Source organism: Ananas comosus, linkage group 14 (assembly GCF_001540865.1).
Source record: "Ananas comosus cultivar F153 linkage group 14, ASM154086v1, whole genome shotgun sequence".
Taxonomy (NCBI): Eukaryota; Viridiplantae; Streptophyta; class Magnoliopsida; order Poales; family Bromeliaceae; genus Ananas; species Ananas comosus.
This window is the reverse complement of record NC_033634.1, coordinates 9,416,103-9,439,578: the sequence shown is the minus strand read 5'-3', so window position 1 is coordinate 9,439,578 and position 23,476 is coordinate 9,416,103. Positions and strand designations below refer to the sequence as shown.

The following is a 23,476-nucleotide window of genomic DNA, read 5'->3' as shown; positions in this document are numbered from 1 at the left end:
AATACTAAAAAATAGATATACTAAAATAGTATAAAAGTATATTAAAAAAACATCAGTTTAGATCAAAATACCTCTCCAAATGTGACAAAAGTGGCGAAGGCGACAACATGCCGGTGTCAGCGATGGCGATATACCGGTGCCAGCAACGGGGACAAATGGGAAAAAAATATAGGTGAAAATGAAAAAAGATATACTTTATTATTATTATATTTAAGAAACGTAGCGATGGAGATGAGAAAATATTGAAATAAGATATACTTTATGTATGGATAAGTATTATGATGAGATAAAATTGGGGATGGATAAGTATTAAGGTATTTTCTATATAATTAAAATTTTAATTATGTTTAATTTTAAAAGTTAAAATTTAATTTCGATCTACTTTCCAAAATTTAATGAAGTATTTAATATAAATGGTTCAGAATTTTTGACGATGAAAAAATTAGTAAAAAAGATAGAGACATTTTTGGAAAGAAATTCATGCTTAAATCAAAATTCAAAATTTAATTTTGATTTACTTTAAGATTTAAGTTTAAATGCGAAGATAATGGAGATATTTATGTTCTGACAAACCAAAATTTCTGGACATGAAAAATTTAGTTAAAAAATAGAGATATTTTCGATAAAATTCATATTAATTTAAAATTTAAATTTTATTTTGATCCATTTTATTTAAATTCAAATGCGAGGATATTTAATTTAAAAATAGTAAAAAGAAAGAGCTATTTTTGAAAAGAGAAAAAAATTTAACAAACTCTAGTTTTATAAACAGTATAGAAAAGTAATACCCACCCCCCCCCCCCCCATTCGTAGAAATTTAAATCGGTTCGCGAATAATCGCTCAAAAGGACCGGCCGCGTTCGCTCGCGTGCTGGACGCGACTAGTGGGCCTGGCGGTGGCCAAAACAAAAGAAAAAAACCGAATCAGAGAACTTCGCAGTTCGCCTCAAAAAAAAAAAAAAAAAAAAAAAAAAAAAAAAAAAAAACTTTTCATCGCCCGTCCAGCCCCACCCCTCCAAAGAAAAAGGTTTGCCCTAACTTTCATTCCTGCGGCGGTGCGGCCCTGCCATCGACCCTGCGGCGGTCTCTCCTCCTTCCGCCGCTCGCGCGATCGCATCGAAGCCTGCCTCTTCGAAATCGAGATCGGAGATCGGTTCATTCACATCTTCAGAAATCGAGACCTCTCTCGTCGCCTCTCCTCTTCCGCTGCCGCTTCCGCTATCTAAACATAGATCAGTAATCGGGTGGTTTTACAAACAGGTACGATTTGAGTTTCCATGTCTTAAAGCAAAAGTTGGAAGCTTTAGCCATCTATGAGATACTTTTTTATACAACAAATGGCCGCTTGAGTGCTAAATTGTCAAATTGTCCATTGTTATGCACAAAGAAGACCAAAACATAGTCAAAAAATAATCCTTAATAAACCTTGGCACAGGAAATCTTGGTATTATATTAATCAATTTCATGATCTGTCGACACTTGCAGAAAGGAAAATTTGTTAGTGTCTTTCAAGGACATTGACTCACTGGGTCTTCTACACTTTATGTAATTATATTTGTTTTTACTGTTTAGACTTTAAGAATTTTAGATATGCATATGGCAATCTAAAGTGCCAGTTTCATCTGTATTTAGTTCTAACTATACTTGTATGAACCTTTATTATATTTACATTTAAATATGCGACTTATCTTGATCTCTTATTTGCTTAAATATTATATATTTGTGAGGCATAAATATTGTTTAGTATTTTTATACTTAATTAGTGTTAATTTTGTAGCTCTTTATTCTTATATTCTTAAAAAATATAAGTATTTATGCTAATAGCGTAAATCTTGAGAGAAAAAAAACTTAATTTAATAGCCGAATTTTTGATCCCGAATTTTTAATTGGTGAACGTATAATATCCATATAAATCACGTATCCGAATAATTGGCGAATCCGTTTTTTAGCCCTTTTTTTCAACGAATTTAAAAATTAGAAGGCGAATTTTATCCGAATTATACTTGTACCGAATTTTTGCCGAATCCGAATTAACTAACTATGGCGGCAAGTCGCGCTAGCCGCTCGCGCAAAACAGAAAAAAGAAAAAAAAAATTGCTCGATCAAAAGGTTTGTGCCCTTGCTTCTCACCCCTGCGGCCCTGTCACCTACCCCAGCCCCTATCCCTTCCCCTTCCCTTCTGGCCGCTCGCCGAACGCCATCGGAAGCCCCCGCGGGGCCACATCGAAGATCGGGTTCTTCAATCTTTAGAAATCAAAACCCTCCTCGTCGCCTCTTCCTCTTCCTCTTCCGCTTCCGCTCTTTACAAACTAGGTACGATTTGAGTTTTCATTCTTCAATAAGAATATACAAACATTGTTGATAATATGATTACAGAAAAAGAATCTGCAAAACATATCTAAAAAAAGAGAAATCATCTTACACTGTCACTCTGATGGCCCGAAAAACAGGTGGCCGAGGAAAATCTACAGAGCTTCCACTGTCACTCTATTCCTTTGGAATATATAATTATATATCTGACAAAAAGATAATATAAAATTAAGTAGATCAAAGCAAAAGTTGGAAGCTTTTCGTCCATCTGATGGATACTCTTTTATACACAAATGGCTCGAGTGCTTAAATTGAATGTGTCCATTCTCTGCTATGCAAAGTGCAAGTTTTATCTTGTATTAGTTTCCAACTATGCTTGTATGTGAACCTTCTATGTTTTATATTTATATATGGACTATCTTAATNATCTCTTATTTGCTTAATTATTTATTTATTTTGGGGCATAATATAGTTTGCTATTTTTTTTTACTTAATTAGCTTAATTTTGTAGCTCTTTATTGTTATATTCTTTAAGAAATATGAGTATTTATGCTAATAGCATAAATCTTGAGAGAAAAAAAACTTAATTTAATAGCCGAATTTTTTATTCCGAATTTTTAATTGGTGAACGTATAATATCCGTATAAATCACGTATCCGAATAATTGGCGAATCCGTTTTTTAGCCTTATTTTTCAACGAATTTAAAAATTAGAAGGCGAATTTTATCCGAATTATACCCGTACCGAATTTTTGCCGAATCCGAATTAACTATGTTATATAGTAACATGTACTCTAAAAATCTCTAATATATATATATATTTTAAAAATATGTATGTTGCACGCCAAAGGATAAAAGATAGATTTAGGATCTGATTATTTTGAATTTTTTTACTTTTATTTTTATTTTTTTATTTTTTATTTTTTATTTTTTTTTTGAGAGTATCGTTCTCCTCTATCTCTCCCCTCCAACTCCGCCCCTCAACAATGGCGATGCGCATGATTTTTGGCGCAAGAGCGAGGCTCCCTCCCTCTCCCCTCAACCCTATCCCCGATCGGAGAAACCCTAACGGTAAACCCCTCTCTCTCCGAACTTGTCGATCCAACGGCGTAGATTGTGTCTCCTTCGTTGCATGCGCCGTTCGATTCAGGCCCTGCATCGACATCCACAAGGTAAACCCTAGATTCGAGATCGCCCCCGCGCTCGTTTCCTTTGCTTGGTTTGGCTTAAACCCTAGTTTTTGATCGAATTTGCTGTGGGTTGGTAGGGGAAAGTGAAGCAGATCGTGGGATCCACACTTAGGGATACAGTGGTGGATGGAACGACTCTTGTGACGAATTTTGAATCGGATAAGTCTCCGGCAGAGTTCGCGAATCTATACAAGGAGGATGGGCTCACGGGGGGCCATGTTATAATGCTCGGGGCCGATGATGCGAGCCGTGCCGCGGCGTTGGAGGCATTGCATGCTTATCCTGGTGAGATCATCTCTTCTTTGGTTGGAATTAGGGTTTCATATCCTTAACTTGTTTCCTTCAAAGAAGGATTTTTTTGATGAAATGTGGGGGTTTGAAATGTTCGGCCATGATTTTGCATGATTGTTACTTGCTTTAGCTCCGAAGCATCCACTATACTGTACCATTGATTTTTTTTATGTTGCTTAATGGTCAATTAACTGTAAGATTCATAGCAATTGAACACCGCATTAATGAATAGTTGAATTTAAAAACTGTGGAAGATAGTAAGCTGCTAAATTCACAATATCGAGATTTGACCAAACTAGTTTGCCTGATTTTGTAAATGCATAGTTCTTATTATTAGTTAATTGTAGTTGCGCGCAATCAAATGGCTTATAATTTGCATCCTGTGAGCAAACTTTGGGTTCTTCTTGCTTGAACTTCTGAAAGTAAAAAAAGTCCTCGCTCGGGTAGGTGTAAAGTAGAAAAATCTTCCGTTCTCTCAATCCGGATTAAAGATGTAATGGATTGTAGTTTGTCAGAATTCTGACTATGTGCAGCAATTGGAACCTCAGTGGATTGTTACTGTGCGAATGACACGAAGACCTAATTCGTTTAGTCGAACAAGCTACTATTTCCAGCATTAAGAAGCTTTTTGTAATAGGAGTAGGATATTTTTATTCTATTTTATTAGTTTCCTCGGCTTTGTGGATTAGAATGATGCAAATGACCTCCCTAGAGACAACTATAGGCTGCTCCTCCTAGACCCTACAATGATGGTAACCTTTTCCATTATGCTGCTCCATCATAGCCTATGATTTTTGTATATCCGTGGTAAAATAATGTTACAATGATGCTCTTAATAGATTTTGATGTACTTTCTCTAGCACTTTTTTGCTTGGAGTGGAAGCTTTGTCTGCTTAATTCCATGCCCATATGAACGTAAATTGTCCTTACTTTAGGTGGCATGCAACTTGGAGGTGGGATCAATTCGGACAATGCGATGACTTATATCAACGAAGGTGCAAGTCACGTGATTGTTACATCAGTATGTGATTTATTTATTTATTTCACAAACATTGTTTGCTTGATTGAGCAGCAGCATAATTATCTTATGACCTTATTTTTTTATTGTACACAAAATACTTCTGGTTTGTATTTGCTCATATCAATCTTTGTAATGATCATAGTCATTGTTTTGTACACTTCTCTCCTGTACTCAATAACTTTCACATAACAAGTAGTTTTGTAATTGAAATTTTTTCCAATATGTAGTTGCAAGTTTAGAAGAACTTAAAATTCCAAGGTTCTAATGAAAGCCAATGTATTAATGTTAATCTCACGAGTCCCTCCATTTCAAAGTGTAAAACACATTACTCGGGGAACACAGGTTTTCTACACATATTTAATGCTTTACCCGCCACTAATATATAGTAAGTTCATATGTCAATTCAAAGCTGACCTTTTATATTGAGTTCATAGTAACTATTTAAATATTTGTCTTGCAGTACATTTTTAGTAATGGACAAATGAACCTTGAACGGCTTAAACATCTTGTTGGTATAATTGGAAAGCAAAGGCTTGTCTTGGATCTTAGTTGTAGAAAGAAGGTACGGGAAATTTCCTTGATTTTGTTGGTTTTACTTATTCACTTGTTTCATCCTCTAGCTACATGCCGTTGACATCTACAATTAGACTTCTTTTTTGTGCATACCGAGTTGATAGCAGATTATGTTTCTTTTCAATGGTATTATTATTTGATTGTAGAATTTATGATTTTGGTGTAGAATGGTAAATACGCCATTGTTACTGACAGATGGCAGAAATTCGGTGATATCATTCTAGAAGAGCAGACATTGGTATTTCTTGCAACCTATGCAGATGAATTTTTGGTTCATGGAGTTGATGTGGAGGGGAAAAGGTGACTTACTCTACAGTATTTCTACTCGATTCTTTTTAAAGCAACTCGGAGCTTCTTATTGCTCTACCTTTGGCATACCATTTGGTTTTTCGTAATATATCGCTGGTTTCTTCTTTCACCTCTATCACATTGTGAATGGTTAGCATTTTAGTATTCTGATGGACTCGGTCAAATTTAGGCCCCAACAAGAACTTAGTCGTTAACTATATTTTCTCCGTTTCTAATTAATGTTCTTGGTGCTATGGCAGGCTAGGAATTGATGAGGAGCTTGTGACATTGCTTGGATGCTACTCACCTGTATGTAATACCTTACTTTCTGTTATTCAGTTTTCTCCATATGTTTATGACTTAGTTCCCCTGATCACCCAAGAAAGAGCTCTGGTTTTGCTAATTTGTCACTACAGGTCTTTATTAAAGACACTAATTATTGTATACTTTCATTTTTAATATTAGCTTTTGTGTTTCTAAAATCTAGTACCTTACAGGTGTAGTGTCTTTTGGCCCAACCTCAAATGCAACATTGCATTACTGATGAGCGCAACTTTACATTGTCTCTTTATAAAATTAGTACTCCTATTTTATAGTATATATTAATTTGTTTTGAGCATGAAAGATTTTAGCTTTGTTTGTGCTCAATATGATCAGCGGATGTTGATAAAAAACTCCTCATACTTATAGTTCAACATTTTCACATTGTAGATTCCGGTAACTTATGCTGGTGGAGTCTCAACAATGGAAGATCTGGAGAGGATAAAATCCGCTGGCAAGGGCCGCGTTGATATTACAGTTGGAAGTTCTCTCAATATATTTGGGGGCAATCTACCATACGAGGATGTCGTCACTTGGCATAACAATCAATAACTTCTGGTTACCTAGTAACCCTAAAGAAGTCGACAATTACGTTCAATTGAATCAACTGACAAAAAATTTTGAACTCGCGCTTCAAATTTGTTCTGCAACATTTTTTACAAACTACTTTTGCTATATATATCTAATGCTTTAATGTTAAGAAACTTGAAACTTATCCCGAGGCGGCGGCATCTCTGATGTAATTTCATGTGTTTCCGTCTTATTTGTATAACCGGTAGGAATAGTGTCTGTTGTATTTTGTAAGGAGGAACATATTAATAGACATTTTGCAGAACCTATTCCAGTTTTAGTGAGAAAGTTTTTGATATTTTTGAGGACAGGCAAGACCTTGATATTCATGTAATCTTATTTCTTCTAATTTATTGCTAATATATCTTAAATGCAAAATTGTTGTTTTTCACTGCCTTTGAAGCATTTAAAGTTTGTTTCAGAATTTGCAGATTGTGTGTGCTGTACTTCTGATGGTTTTGATTGAAATATTGCTATTCCATTTTTGTTTTCGGAATTGATGTAAATGAACCTGAGTTGTTGTTGTTGTTGTTGTTTTCTTTTTTTTTTGGGTAAACTTCAAAAACCATCCCTGTGGTTTCGCACTTTCTCACTTTAATACTATGTAGTTTAAAGTGTATCAAGCTAGTGTCATGTGGTTTCATTTTTATTTTTTCGTCAGCTTCTTCGTTAATATTTCGTTAAATTGTTTAAACCACTCGAGCCTATAGAGGGATCGCCATTTTCGCTACCTCCCCTCGACCTCGCCATGGCTCCGGAGCCCGAAGACGAGTTGAACGAGAAGAACCCGCGCCCCCTCGATGAAGACGACATCGCCCTCCTCAAAACCTACGTACGCATCCCCTAATCTCTTCGCTCCTTTGGTTCGCCTCGATTTAGGGCTAGGTTAGGTTACTTTGTTTGTGCATCAGATTCCGCTAGATCTAGGTTTATTGTTGGTGAACGCGATCTAGTGTGGTGATTTATTAATACCTTTGTTGTTTGGATCAATTGAATAATAAGGGTTTGTGTGGAAGCTATTTGATGTTCCTCTTATTCTGTTTAAGTGCATTTATGATGATAAAATGAGAACTGTGTGATATGGCAGGGTCTGGGACCTTATTCTGAGAGCATAAAGAAGGCAGAGAAGGAGATTAAGGAGATGGTGAAGAAGATCAATGATCTATGTGGTAAGTAGTGTGTTAATATCATCATATGCCTAAATATATGTACATACGAAGAAATGGATGTATAAATATGTAAACTGGAACTTGTTTTGCTTATTTTTTTCTTGTAATGAAATAATGCGACTCTGCTTTCTCAAGTGATAAGTAAAGAATCATTCTTTTGACTCAAGTTTTGTGTACTTAAGCAGTTGATGCATATTATTGATGTTTTAATTTATAGTTCCATAAAGAATTGAGTTTATGTTATTATAGTCCAGTTCTATTATGTAGCAAAATCAGGCATAGAATGGACATTACGAATGGATACATAGTAAGATGCTTGAAATAGAGATGTGCTTTTCAAGGTGGCGTCTTTTGTGACTGGATTCGGTTGTCGTTACTCATGAAGACCTAATTTAGATATAAAATGCTTTCTTTGTTTTCTTTAGATTTCTGAAAGCCTATTTGGAATAAGTTGATTCCACAGGTTATTTAAACTAGCATAATGTAGTGATAGGTAGTTTTTGTTATCAAATATGTTGCTATTATATTCTTGGAACCTTTGAGACATTTTTTGTTATGAAATGCCAGGAATCAAAGAGTCAGACACTGGTTTAGCTGCACCTAGCCAGTGAGATTTAGTTTCTGACAAGCAAATGATGCAAGAGGAACAACCTCTGCAGGTATTTTTGTCTCAAATTTGCATGAATTTTGGGTATTCGTGCTTGTTTTATTCTGTGATATCTGGGAGTTTATTAGTGAACTTGTTTTACATCTTACATATGTTTGGTGTCTGACTAGATTGTTGTTTCATCGAAAGGTTGCTAGGTGTACGAAGATTATTAGCCCGAACACAGAAGATGCTAATTATGTGATAAATGTTAAGCAATTTGCCAAGGTATACTTTTTGAGCATGTAATGCTCTTTCTACTATATTTACTTCTCAGGACAAATGGACAACAACATGGACATCCCAAGTTCCAACTTAAATTTTCTCTTTCTTCTATTGGACTTATGCAGTTTGTGGTCGGGTTGGGTGACAAAGTCTCTCCAACTGATATTGATGAAGGCATGCGAGTTGGGTAAGGCCACAATACCATTCACTTGATTAGTTGTCTCAATTTCTTTTCAGTGACTGCCTCATTTGAGGTGTATTAGTGTTTCTAACTGTCTAGTGTGCCGTTATTGATGTTTTCATTATAATAGCAATAATAGTCCTTCCCACCCCCTCTGCCTTTCCCCCACCCACCCTAAAGCTAGTGTCTCATATAAGAGTTAAAAAAATAGAGCACAATAATTTATTAGTGCAAGATTATTTCTAAAGCAACTAATTGGCAAAACAGACTTGAGTTACATAATCACAGTGATGGATGGCCTTGGCACCTAGTTGCTGGTTGTGACAACATACTATCTACAAGGAATTATACATCTATCTCCTTGGTACTGTCTTTTGAGTCCTTTAATCTGGTATTTGCATGAGCATTATAATACTTGTAGGCCGTCAAAGCTCCTGTGACATACATAATTAATACAGAGGTGGATGTTGGAATCAATCTTACCTGGACTGTATGTTCTGTTGTGCAACTGACAATATTCAGTTTAGATGACCTTACATTATATCACATCAAACCATCTGCAGTGCTTCAGTACTACTTGTATCTATAAGCATTTGTGGCATGGTGCAGTTATGCCCAAAGTTGTAATCAATAATTTTACTAGGACTGAGACTTTTATTGAGAATCTCAATTGGTGTTGGTTGGACATCATGGTTTGATCTAATAATCTTTCGTTTGCAGAGTTGATCAAAATAAGTATCAAATCCAGATTCCTTTGCCACCAAAAATTGATCCAAGTGTTACGATGATGACGGTGGAGGAGAAGCCTGATGTTACATATAACGATGTTGGTGGCTGTAAGGAGCAGATTGAAAAGATGCGAGAGGTATGCCTTTTTTTGTGATTTAAAAATATCATATTGTTATTGCTCATTCAGGTTTTACAGTAGTGTAAATTGATTATACATATAGTGGGTACCTGCAAGTTGGTCAATGACTGCATCATTTTCGTTTTCTTTTATTATTCTTCCTCAGGTTGTGGAGCTTCCAACGCTTCATCCAGAGAAATTTGTGAAGCTTGGAATTGATCCTCCGAAAGGTGTCCTTTGTTATGGTCCTCCTGGAACAGGAAAAACTCTCCTTGCTAGAGCTGTGGTCAACAGATCTGATGCCCGCTTTATTCGTGTCATTGGAAGCGAGCTGGTTCAAAAGTATGTTGGAGAGGGAGCTCGGATGGTCCGCGAACTTTTCCAGGTTGTTTGGTTTCCGGCGATTCAATGGCAAACTTATTTGATTATTGTTCTTGGATTTCCTTACCGTCATAGTTATTTTCATTGTCTGTCTAACTAGTCTTGTCATTTAGATGGCCCGTTCAAAGAAGGCATGCATTGTCTTTTTTGATGAAGTTGATGCTATTGGTGGTGCTCGTTTTGATGATGGCATTGGTGGGGACAATGAAGTTCAACGTACTATGCTTGAAATCGTCAATCAGCTTGATGGTTTTGATGCTAGAGGAAATATCAAAGTTCTAATGGCAACCAATAGGTTCGACAGCTTGATGTTTTCTAGTTTATAGCTGTACTTCAAGTCAACTCTTAACCATGCCCTTAGAACATATGAATTCATCTCCCTCTCGTTCCAAACTTTTCAGGCCTGATACTTTGGACCCGGCTTTACTCTGTCCGGGAAGATTGGATCGTAAGGTTGAGTTTGGTCTGCCAGACTTGGAAGGTCACACACAGATATTCAAGATCCACACAAAAACAATGAATTGCGAGAGGGACATCAGATTTGAGCTTCTTGCTCGCCTCTGCCCAAACTCCACTGGTGAGCATTTACTGAAGTGTTTCTTTACCTCATTTCAGTAGTATAAGTGGTTTGTCTTGATAATACTCTATCTAACAATTAAGCAAAATTGAACAGATCTTTCCTACCTGAACTTAAAGTTGTTAATTTACTATCTAAACTTATAGTTCTTTTGTACCTCTTGTTCAAAACTTGGTGATATTTGCAACTTCTTTGACAGGGGTATTTTATAATCTAATGGGTTAATTTCTTACTTGATAAAATATTCTATAACCAATTTGACAAATCCTTTTTAAGTTTTGACAAAATGAGGTAGAATTTTCTGAAGTCGAAAAGTTCTTTGATAGTTTATGTCAAAATTTTAGAAGTTCAGGCACCTATTTTAAAATGTTCTATAATTGATGTAGCTCTGTACTTTTTTATTTTACAAGTTACTATGCTCCAATACACTTTTTTTTTCTCCTTTTCTTTAAAAGTAAAAAAAAGTAAAAGCCAGTCTGAATGCTTGGAACTTAGATGCTTGGTGTCATATGTTTTTCTACGGTCTATTTTACTTGGACGAACATCAAAATTGCTCTATTTGTTCTGCATAAGTTTCTAACTATTTCCTGGATTTCTTTATATTAGGGGCGGACATAAGGAGTGTGTGCACCGAAGCTGGGATGTATGCGATCCGGGCACGCAGGAAGACGGTAACAGAAAAGGACTTTCTTGATGCAGTGAATAAGGTTATTAAGGGTTATCAGAAGTTCAGCGCAACGCCCAAATACATGGTCTACAACTAGCAGCACTGCTCCTGTTACTCTTATCTCGGAAGGAAATATCACCGTAGTGTTGGCATATGATTTTCTACCTGGTAATATACATCTTTATGCAAGCAGGATCCCTAATTCCCAGCGACCAATCAATGCCTTCTCTTTTCTCATCCATAGATTTAGACTATGGTGTGCTTTGAGCAAAAGGTAGTGGCTCTTTTCAGAAATTAGATGATTCTTTATCTTGATGAAAGATCCCAGTATTTGCCATGGTTTATGTTTTCTTGTGTGTTTGTTTGTGTTTATGTCAGAAAGATGACAGCACGCCAATTGATCTGTTAGTTATTTTTATTTCTACGTTCCTTCTGCAGAATTCAGGCAGTCAGCTGGTTGCAAGTTAAACAAATGGTTATCGAGAAACATTTCTTGTTACTAGTTTAAATTCTATCCTGAGGAACTGAATTATATTTGTCTCACTATTTGTGTTTCTAAGCTCAAATTTACATGCATCACTTAACAGTCCTAGCTCAGCTATTGAAAACTGTTTCCTTTTTTGTTTGTCAACTAATTTTGATTGTCATGCCCTAGGCTACGGGTTTTTGTTTTCTCTGCTTGCTGTTTAATTTAGCATGCGCTTGTAATTTTCACGAAGCATATTTGATTTGTCCATCGTAGATGCGTGAATGAAGGTGTTGTTTATGAGAATTTATGGCATAGGTGAAAAGAAATCCACATTTTTATTTTAGTTGCAGTATTCGGCAATTATGTTCTTGTTGTAGTAGCAACTTCTATTTTAGAAGCTAATTTATTTATTAGCTTTTCGATGCAGCAGAAGTATCAGACTTACTATTTGAGTCCACCAGTGTTTCCTCATATTAAGTTCCTTTTCTACTCGAGGCTTTTAGAAAGAAACCGTGTTATAGATGTCGCCTTAGTTGTGAGAGTAGTACAAGTCTATTGTTAATCATATCCAAGTCTTCGGCTTTAGTCTGCTAACTTGTTTCTCAAGCTTTAAAGCTTTTCTGCTTGCTTGTAGAGACCCAAGTAGGAAATCACACATGGCAAGTATGAATTAAGCGGGAAGATGACTAATCCTTCTTCATACACAAAGAAATTGTAGCTTCAACCTTGTCCAGGTTAGTTCTAGAATATTTTTTAATACAATTAATATATATATATATTAATTTGGTGGATAATACAGTATTCTGAGTCATTATTCATTCCCTTCTGGTTTAAGAGGTTCTGAGCTTGGTTCATGCATCTTTCCTGTTAGTTAAGGATATATAGTTCAGCTTACATAACATCTAGGCTAATTCAGTTTTGAAGAAATGATTTTTGTAGTTCCATTGAAAAGCACGTAAGCATANAGTTACTATGCTCCGATACACTTTTTTTCTCCTTTTCTTTAAAAGTAAAAAAAAGTAAAAGCCAGTCCGAATGCTTGGAACTTAGATGCTTGGTGTCATATGTTTTTCTACGGTCTATTTTACTTGGACAAACATCAAAATTGCTCTATTTGTTCTTTATAAGTTCCTAACTATTTCCTGTATTTCTTTATATTAGGGGTGGACATAAGGAGTGTGTGCACCGAAGCCGGGATGTATGCGATCCGGGCACACAGGAAGACGGTAACAGAAAAGGACTTTCTTGATGCAGTGAATAAGGTTATTAAGGGTTGTCAGAAGTTCAGCGGAACGCCCAAATACATGGTCTACAACTAGTAGCACTGCTCCTGTTACTCTTATCTCGGAAGGAAATATCACCGTAGTGTTGGCATATGATTTCTACCAGGTAATATACGTCTTTATACAAGCAGGATCCCTAATTCCCAGTGACCAATGCCTTCTCTTTTCTCATCCATAGATTTAGACTATGCTGTGCTTGAGCTAAAAGGTAGTGGCTCTTTTCAAAAATTAGATGATTCTTTATCTTGATGAAAGATCCCAGTATTTGCCATGGTTTATGTTTTCTTGTGTTTGTTTGTGTTTATGTCAGAAAGATGATAGCACGCCAATTGATCCGTTAGTTATTTTTATTCCTACGTTACTTCTGCAGAATTCAGGCGGTCAGCTGGTTGCAAGTTAAACAAATGGTTATCGAGAAACATTTCTCGTTACTAGTTTTTATTCTATCCTGAGGAGCTGAATTATATTTGTCTCACTATTTGTGTTTCTAAGCTCAAATTTACATGCATCACTTAACAGTCCTAGCTCAGCTATCGAAAACTGTTTCTTTTTTTGTTTGTCAACTAATTTCGATTGTCATGCCCTAGGCTATGGGTTTCTTGTTTTCTCTGGTTGCTGTTTAATTTATCATGCGCTTGTAATTTTCAAGAAGCATATTTGATTTGTCCTTCGTAGATGCATGAATGAAGGTGTTGTTTATGAGAATTTATGGCATAGGTGAAAAGAAATCCACATGTTTATTTTAGTTGCAGTATTCGGCAATTATGTTCTTGGTTGTAGCAGCAACTTCTATTTTAGAAGCTAATTTAGGGGGTGTTTGGTCTAACTTCTTAGAAGTGATTTTGAGCTTAAAATTACTTTTCAACTCAGTAGACCGTTTGGGAACGACAGATAGAAAATTTGATTCTGCTTTTTAGAATCAGAAAACTGATTTTGGCTTCGTTTGGGATTATGGGGAGATTGCGTTACGTGCGTTGAGAAAGTACGAGTTTATTTTCGTACATAATATTGCATTTTGTATATCGCGATTAGTCGGTTACAGTATATTTTCTGCGGTCCCATCGGAGAACGAAGAAGCATATTTTTATATGCTTTTACCCAAACTTTATTTATCTAATAGCGTTAGATAGGCCTCAATATCAAACTAATTAAGCCTTTGAAGGCTCTAGAATCAGAATCAGAAAAAAATTGCTTTTCCAAAACTGATTATGATTTTGGACTCAAATTTTTTATTTTTATTTTAGATTTAAAGTATAAATTTAACATTAAATTTAAATTTTGAAATTTTAAATTCATATTTGAATTTTTAAATTTTAATTTTTAAAATTTAAAATTTAAAATTTAAAATTTAAAATTCAAAATTTTAATTTACATTCAAATTTTAAATTATTTTAAAATAAAATTTAGTAAAATATTAATATATGCAAGTATTAAAATTTTTTTGTCAAACAGTTTTAGAAAATTACTTCAGAAAAATCACTTTTATTTAAACTCAGCCAAACGCTATGCAGCTTATCAAAATCAATTCTCCAAATCAAAATCACTTCTGCAGAAATTATTTTTTCAAAAGCTAAGCCAAACAGGCCCTTAGCTTTTCGATGCAGTAGAAGTATCAATCTTACTATTTGAGTCTCCTGGAACTTAACGAGTGCTTTTGTAATTAAAATACACATAAAAATATCGTCAACAGAGAGTTTAACTATACTGTCAAAATCCCAGCCCTTACAGAAAGGATAGAAGCTAACATCAACGTTAGCTTCAAATCCTCAAAGTTTCTCTAGCACTCCTCATTTCAGATAAATTTAATTTTCTTTTGAGTCAATCAAGTGAGAGGTGTGGAAAGCTTCACAAAGCCTTCTATGAACCGACGGTAGTATCCAGCTAATCCCAAGAAGCTCTTCACCTCAGTGATCGTCGTCGATCTAGACAAATCTCGATTTGCATCAACCTTCTTCAGGTCAACTATCACTCCAGCGGGAGAAATCACATAGCTTAAGAAAGCATCCTCTTGAAGCCAAAACTTGCATTTTTTCAACTTGGCATACAATTTCGTCTCTAGCAAAAGCTTTAGCACTATCCTTAAGTGTTCTTCATGCTCGGCATCATTCCGGGAGTAAATCAAGATGTCGTCGATGAACACCACCATGAACTTATCCAAGTACAATTTAAACATGCTATTCATCAAATCCATGAATGTAGCAGGGGCATTAGTCAATTCAAAAGGCATTATTATGAACTCATAATACCCATACTGTCTTAAAAGTCATCTTGGAGATGTCCTTGGCCTTTACCTTCAACAAGTGATAACTCGATTGCAGATCAATCTTTGAGAAGGAACAAGATCTTTGTAACTGATCGAATAAATCACCGATGCACGATAAAGAATACTTGTTCTTGATTGTCACTTTGTTCAATTCCTTGTAGTCACTATAAGAAAAGATCGTATTTGTGGCAAAAATAAGGTAGCGATAAAATTTGTCGCCACTATATAGTTATGTATGGTGGCGACAAAAAAAATGGCCACCGATTGATTAATTTAAAATAACGATATTACTTTCACCACCAAATAACACTTTTGTTGCCACTATATAGTTATTTACGCTGGTGATAAAAAAAATTATCACCAATTAATTAGCTTAAAATGACAATACTAATTTCGCCACTAAATAACTATTTTGTTGCCACTATATAGTTATCTACGGTGGCGATAAAAAAAATTATCACCAATTAATTAGCTTAAAGTGGCAATACTAATTTCGCCACTAAATAACTATTTTGTCGTCACTATATAGTCTACGGTGGTGATAAAAAAAATCGCCGTTGATTAATTAACTTAAAGTAGCAATATTATTGTTGCAACTAAATGACTAATTGGTCGTTACTATAAGGTTAAATATGATGATGATAAAAAAAATGTCATCGATTAATTAGCTTAAGTGTCAATTTTTTTTTTTTTGCCATTAAATGTCTATTTTGTTGCCACTATATGATCACATACAGTGGCGAGCTTTTACCGCCGATCTCCTCGCCGGCGACCCCTTCGCCGCCAATCTCCTCGCTGCATGCCGATCCCCACACAAGTGAAAGGTTCTCCTCTTTATCTCCTCGTTGCCGATCTCCTCGTTATATTTTGCTCGCCATGTGTTTGATTTATATTTCTTTGAGGGTCATGAATAATACCCGTTAATTGCTTTGCTCTTGCGGATGATAGTGAGCTCTATGTTTGGGATTTGATTAATCTAGTTCCAAGCTCTTTGTTTAGGATTTGATTAATCTAGAACTAGAATTTGAGGTGAAAACCTTAAATGTTTAGTTATCATCATCACTCCAATTTCATTGTGGTTAGTTATAATTCTTTTGGTTTAGTTGATTATAATTTTTGGTTAGTTGATCGGCAAGGGAATGATCAACTAACTAACAGTTATTTCTGTGAACACCTGTTGAAGGAAAACTCGAGAATCATTAGCTTGTATTACAATATATATATATATATATATAGATAAAAGAAATGCATATTGTTCGCTCCTCTGTCGTTCCGGGTAGCATTAGTGACAAAATTGGCCATACATGATAGAGAAGTATTTATTTGGAAACATATAATTTATTTCGCAGTTTCTAAACCACTAATTCCTTCTACAACTGATGATGATAACTAATTCCACAGGATTCAAAATGAGAAAACTACATAAACATTGGTGCTTCGATGAATTTGATTCACAAAGTCTAAAACTATATTCTGCTCCTCATGATTCCTCTCAGTTGAACAGTAATTATATTATAATCTACTGTATGTTAAGCTCTTCTTATATGCTGTTTGCTACAACAGCTTTCTTATTTGTGGTCCATTTGAGATTAAATTACGCGTCTAATTTAGAAGTTCGAATTCTATGTCATTATCCTTCTTTTTTGTTTCTTTTTTTTGGTTGGACATATGTGGAATTCCACTGACGATGTTACTGTTCAGGATAAATTAACCCAGGTTTATAGAATTTTTTGCAGGATCAGTTGTAAATGAGCTATCCAATAAATCACCAAATTAAAGCATGTGTAGTTATAGCTTTAAGAGAGATCAGTTGGAATAGGTGCATGCCTTTATATGTTATCTTTTATCTCTACAATTTGATTATCTCCATGTATATACACTATATATATATATATATCATCAAAAACCTCCCCGTAACAATTGAATCCACACTCTACTGATCAATGAATATGGACTTGCGGGAACTAGTGATTTAAAATGAATTGTACATAAAGGAGAGACGGTAAAAGCTCGATCTAAGCAAATGGATCAATATGCATAAGATAAGAACAGTGAGATATTGTACCTTTAATGTTATATAGCTTCTTGATTTGCTTCCTCTTATCATTACCTTGCCGAGCAACTAACCAAAAAAATTTTCTTATGCATGTTGTTAGGTTTTTCCTCTACGTGGTGCCGTAGCAGTCCATAGCTCTTGGGCTGCTGATTAGGCTTTCCTTGCTGGTTATAATTTAAGTTGATCTGATTTTACATAGCTTGGATGAGAGGCTGGTAAGCCAAACTAACTCAGTAAAACTAGAGCATGTACTTTTTGTAATATGGGCATTATGTTCACTTTTCTCATTTCTTTTTTTAATAATAATAATAATAATAACAGTAATATTTTGCAGTTTCTGTGGAGAAGGTTTTGTGCATAGCTTACCAAACTCGAGTATAAAAAGCATAAAACTTAGGCAAGGGGGAAAATTTTAATTACGGACAGGAGGTTTTTATGTCTTTGTAAATTGAGATTTCCCATAAAATTGTACTCTGTTTTTTGTCCTTTTATTTCTATATCATGTAGTGATTCTGTAAAACCGGGAGTATGACTTAATCAATTCGCTTCCAAATTGAGAATCAATGAATATCATGCACATTACAAAATATAATCATGGCTAAGAAGAAGTATGATAAGGACAAATATACCAAAAATGACTTTATTTCTCTTATAATTTGGACCACTTCTACTTTTTCATATATAATTTATTAGGAGCTGATTAATTCATATGATACGAAAATGAAAGATTCTAATATTTATAGCATTGTTTTTTTTTTCTTTGATTATATTATCCAATTAAGCAGGTTTTCTACTTGCTATGTATTATACAATCAAAATATATATATGCCACTGTTAATTGTACCTTTAATTCCATTAATTTTACAATATATTTATTTGAATATTTTTTACCATCAAAAGCAATTAACCAAGCGACGCGACAAAATATACGATGCATCCTTCTAAAGGTTTTTTTTTTTTTTTTTGAGAGACATGTAGCAAGTTAAATTATTCTTAATAATTATTCTAAATTATCTATATCTTGCAGATTATGATATGCCCAGATGTTCCAAGTCTAAGTGAGATATTTTTGAGATGGATTAAAGGGAGGTGTTCTATTTGCTCGTATCAACTGAGATTTCGAATGCTTTTTCATCTTCCACGAACTTATATTATGAGTTGGCAATTTGATAGATTTTTATTTTATTTTCTTATTTTCGTTGATATTGTTGGAGAAATTAATGTATGACATTAGTTTGAAGTGATTTGTCGTGTTGGAGTTTGGTTTGAATGTATTTTTGCTTATAATTTTTGTTATCTTATTAATATATATTTGTGTATGAACATTTGGTGCTAGAAAATAACACTATCGAATGTGAATATAATTTGTCGGCACCAAATGCTACATTTATTGGTGACAAATTTTTGCCACCAAATGTTATGTTTAGTGGCGACATATTTTTGCCATCAAATGGACACATTTCATGACGATAAATATTTGTCACCAAATGAAACATTTAGTGGCGACAAATATTTACCATTAAATGATGTATTTAGTGGCGACTAGTATTTGCCATCAATTGACACCGTTAGTGGTGACAAATATTTGCCTCCTAAAGTTGAACGTTGGTAGCAAAAATTAATTGCCACCAAATCCTAAGAATTGGTGGCATAAAATGTCACTACCAAATGATACCCTTTCATGGCGTCTATTGTCGCCACAAAAAGTTATATTTAAAGTGGCAAAATTCATATCTCATCACTGATTCATTCGCCGGTGGGATCTATTGTGGTAATATGTGGTGACAATTTTTGTCGCCATTATAGACATTTGGTGGCGATACTTTGTATATTCGGTAGCGATTAAAGTACAACAAAAATTAGGACAAATTTTTTTATCCTTAGGATACCTTATTATTTTGAAATAATTAGAAATAAAAATAAAATTATGTTTGGTTTATTATGCTGCTATTTTTAGAAATAATAATTAATATTATGTTTGGTTAATTTTATGCATTTGTAGAGAGTAGTGGAAAAAGGTAATAGTTGAATTTAATATAAAATATAATTAAAAATAATTTATTATATTATTTAATAAAAGGAATTTAGTACAATTAATAAAAATAATTTATTATAATATGTATTATATCATATCTCATAATTTACTTTAATTTAATCTATAATTTTAATAAAGTATGGAATTAAAGTTTGAAATAGCACTATTCCACCCTTTCAAAAGCATGGAATAGTTTGGCAGTATAGCAAGACTCAATTCACATAAAATATTCTGGTAAAAAGAAAAATCTCACTTGTTGGAATGGCGGGAATAACTTTCTTGGTCCTAGCAAAAAATAAAGGCATGTATCATCATTTATGCTTTTTAAGTTTTATATATATATATATATATATATATATATATATATATATAACTAGGCTGGGATACTATTAATAGCATCAAGTTATTGGTGCTATTAGTTTTTTAGTCCTTGGATTAGAAATGTGCGGTTATGATGATGTCGGCCCCTAGGTGTAGTATCTCTGGTTTTGGGTTGTTCGTGGATCTCAGCATCTGAGGCTTGGCGACATATCTGGAGAGTATCGGGACAAGTCGGAGTCGTTTTGGCGCGAAATAGAAGCAAAACGGACTCAGTGCGACGCGAGAGTAGAGTTTTGACATTGAAATTTGCAAAGTGCAGGTTTTCAGTATTGAGTACCGGTACTATGCAGGGGAGTACTGATACCCCGGTGTATTTTCAGACAGACTGCTCTCGGGTTGCGCCAATTTGGTGCTGAGTACCGATACAGTATCGGGCTGGTACCGGTACCCGGTGTGCGAGTGTGCGGGTTGAGAGGCCGAGTATCGGTAACCAAATCTGGTACCGGTACTCTAGCTAGATTTTGAAGTTGGTAAGGAGCATTTTGGTCCATCAATGTGTCGTTCAACCCCATGTTTCCCAGCCTTGTTATATTCACAAAGAGAGGGTTGTGGCATATTCTTCCTCTCATTTTCCCCTCTCTCTCTAACTGGTAGACTCGTACGTGATTGAGGTCACGGCTTGAGCTCGGGAGGTTGTCGACTCGATCCGGAGGGCCATTCGAGTGTGCGTCCGTCGCGGTTGCGTCGTGAGAGGCTGAGCGAGCGCGTGATTTACTGTCTTTTCAACTTCTCGCCGTAATTGGACGAGCTTTTCGAGGTGAATTGAAGTTTACCGAAATCGTCGGTTTTCCTTTTAAGCCGGAGTTGACAGCATGTATTTTTGGCTTCGTATATCATGTTTAATAGCTCAAATTCGTTGATTTGCATGTTCTTTGAAATTTGAATTTGGAGCATAATTAGTGATTTAGATGATTATACATGTTGGACTTGTAATTGACTTAGGAGAAAGCTATTAAACCCTACACTGTCATTTTCTGAAAACTGCCAGATTTAGCTTTGGGAGCTGTGGTTTGTTTGTATCGTCGCAGTTTGTATGCTGTGGATACCTAAATTAGTGTAGGATGAGTTTACGCTCGTGCTGGGATGCCGAGCTTATTTTATAGTAGTGTGTAGACTGTTTCGGACTGTCGGGTGCCGTCGCGGTTGACAGTGGACCCAGATTTCTGTACTTTGCATTAGATTGTGCCAAGGGCACGTGAGCTTTGGTTGTTAGATCAGTTAGACCCATTTACTTTGATTATAGTCTATGAGAACCTGATTGAGCTCGGCAGAGACACGCTTGCATACTCGGTTAGATAGCGCCCACGAGTGCCACTCCGGAGTCAGGCTTAGTGCTTTTGTGTTGATGTCGTAGTGTCCTGGTTGGACTTGCTCTCCACCAACTACCCAGCGTGGTGGTGGTTGGTTTAATTTCGATAGGCAGGACGGGTGTGTTCACAGTCCCCAGTGAGATTGGGTAAAAGATTGCATTTTGCTTACATCTACAGATAACTAGTGTTGGTTAGCGATAGTATAGTGGCATATAGCTGTAGAGTTGTATCAGCTTCCTTTACTATCTTTCTGCATACTTTCTATAAACTTAGTGGGTAAGCTGTTGAGGTTGGTAGTGGTACCCACTGAGGACTACTTTTTGTAGTAGTTCTCACACCCGGTTGTTATTTTGCATAGCCTTCTTCTGCGGCTACTGTTGTCGCCGATTCTGATTTAGGAAAGGGAGTCGCGAGCTAGATTCCTTCCCTGGTTGTAGTACTAGAGGAGTACCAGCTATAGATAGTTTTGATTTTTGGTTCATGTACATACTTATGCTAGTTACTCGCTGGAGGGAGGGTTGTTGTATTTAGGAGACTTTGTATGTATAGTGAACCTGATGTTTACTTATATTCAGTTCAGTTTAGTAGCTCTATACTACTAGTTGTAGCTTGAACTTGTTACAGGTACAACTGTCGCTTCGTATATAGGAAAAACTCCTTTGTATACGGCGGATCTGTCGGCGTGCCCAGGAAAACGTGTAATCCGGAGCGAGACACTAGGGTTGAGTTGGTGGTTGGTTGAATAGTATAATCTAACGGGTAAAAATAATTAAAGGGGTTAATCTAACAGCAGAAAACTTGATAGCACTAAGTGTTTGGTGCTATCGATAGCATAGCAGCTGGACTCTCTCTCTCTCTCTCTCTCTCTCTCTCTCTCTCTCTCTATATATATATATATTGTAGAGCTACTATGCTATATTGCTATCGGAAGCATAAAGTAGTTAATACTTCCGATTGTTTAGCCCTCAGTTCAAAAATTCTACGGTTGGGATGATAGCAGTCCGCTTAGGGTTGAGTGGTCCCCCTAGGGTTGAGTGGTCCCCATTGGTTAATAATATTAATCCAATAGTTAGAAATAATCAATGGGGTTGATCTAAGAGCTAAAAAATTGGAAGCACCAACTACTTTTGTCACGCCCCGGGGTCCCTTTGGATTTAAGATTCAATGCGGAAGTGCCCAAAATTATTATTATATATTTTTTTTGAAAAACTTGACCCGAAGGGTATGCTAGATTCGCCACAAATACAGGGAGTTCACTGTTCACACGGACATAGTCTCCTATGTATTTGTATAGCGTCACACAAGTACAAGATACATCAAACAAGATACAACCACCACTTATGAATATACATACATTCATACACCATTCACATTTAGAGTTTATCCATAAATTCACAACTATTAGTTTAAAATATTTTCCACCCGGAAACTCCCACTTATGAATATACATACATTCATACACCATTCACATTCAGAGTTTATACATAAATTCACAACTATTAGTTTAAAATATTTCCCATCCGGAAACTCGTTTTGAAATACTAAGTCATGAAAACCAAGAGAAAACCTTTTAAAAATTGTTTCCCACACGAAAACTTTTTTCTTTTAAAACTCACTATCATGAGGGGTAGAAAACCGTTTTCGTCTAAAAAAAAACCCTAAGTTTTTTAATTTATTCACCAAAGTCATATTTATTCAAGTAAATGAAAGCCAACTGAACCATAAAGTTTAAGTTAGTTATTTTGAATAAGCAAGGATAGAAACTAGACCGAATGTCACCGGGCCGGAAACTCTATCGACCGCTACGAACGTGTCTCACGTCTCGTCTCAACCCTCACAGCCCGCAATACCTGAAAAATGGTGGGGGGTGAGAACATATAAACATGTCTCCCCCTTCCAGTGGGTACCGCAAGCCGACGAAGGCGAGGAGTATTCACTGGTATAGGAAGAGATAAACAAGGTCATGAGCAGATATACCAAATACAGTAGCAATAAACTAAAAGGAAGTAGAACAATAACAAAATATATAACTACCACTACTGTAAAGAAGAACCGAATGCATACATGAATATCATAACTACAGTAGTAATAATGCAGGGGTAAACAACAGTATAGAGGAATATAACTAGCCGCTACTGTAATACAGAACAGAGTGTAAGTATGCATCAACTGGACATACGACAAGTCCAAAATTGTAACACACTGGACCTCTGCCAATTGCGAGGTTCTAGTGCTTGGATGTATTTCGAGCTTTTCCACATTTGGTGGAGGGTTGTAGAATGCTTTTCGACCTAAAAAGTTCGAAAACTGGAATTCTGGACAAGTCCTGAGAGTTTTTACTCTCGTGGACCGGTCCCTGGAAGGAGAGACCGGTTCCCCAGTGAGCAGTGTTGTGGCAGCCCTGAGGCAACCGGTCCCTGGCA

General features: G+C 35.6%; 3 protein-coding genes and 1 long non-coding RNA gene across 4 annotated transcripts; 3 read left to right on the top strand and 1 right to left on the bottom strand.

Moving 5' to 3' along the window:
• Positions 2,970 to 6,941, top strand: LOC109720579 (1-(5-phosphoribosyl)-5-[(5-phosphoribosylamino)methylideneamino] imidazole-4-carboxamide isomerase, chloroplastic-like). Its single transcript, XM_020247806.1, has 7 exons — positions 2,970 to 3,481; positions 3,577 to 3,784; positions 4,726 to 4,811; positions 5,272 to 5,373; positions 5,551 to 5,684; positions 5,933 to 5,981; positions 6,384 to 6,941. The coding sequence occupies exons 1-7, from the start codon at positions 3,296 to 3,298 to the stop codon at positions 6,543 to 6,545; spliced, it is 927 nt and encodes a 308-aa protein (XP_020103395.1). The 5' UTR covers positions 2,970 to 3,295; the 3' UTR covers positions 6,546 to 6,941.
• LOC109720428 (26S protease regulatory subunit 7-like) lies at positions 7,256 to 18,597 on the top strand. Its single transcript, XM_020247533.1, has 12 exons — positions 7,256 to 7,395; positions 7,651 to 7,732; positions 8,300 to 8,391; positions 8,529 to 8,606; positions 8,729 to 8,790; positions 9,505 to 9,649; positions 9,798 to 10,016; positions 10,126 to 10,307; positions 10,414 to 10,589; positions 12,887 to 13,114; positions 16,009 to 17,542; positions 18,355 to 18,597. Exons 3-10 carry the CDS (start codon positions 8,365 to 8,367, stop codon positions 13,042 to 13,044), a joined length of 1,047 nt encoding a protein of 348 aa, XP_020103122.1. The 5' UTR covers positions 7,256 to 7,395; positions 7,651 to 7,732; positions 8,300 to 8,364; the 3' UTR covers positions 13,045 to 13,114; positions 16,009 to 17,542; positions 18,355 to 18,597.
• On the top strand, positions 11,197 to 11,891 carry LOC109720429. Its single transcript, XR_002218918.1, has 2 exons — positions 11,197 to 11,530; positions 11,635 to 11,891. It is a non-coding gene; the product is annotated as an uncharacterized LOC109720429 (long non-coding RNA).
• On the bottom strand, positions 14,831 to 15,154 carry LOC109720340 (uncharacterized mitochondrial protein AtMg00860-like). The gene has a single exon (XM_020247391.1). It carries the CDS (start codon positions 15,152 to 15,154, stop codon positions 14,831 to 14,833), a length of 324 nt encoding a protein of 107 aa, XP_020102980.1.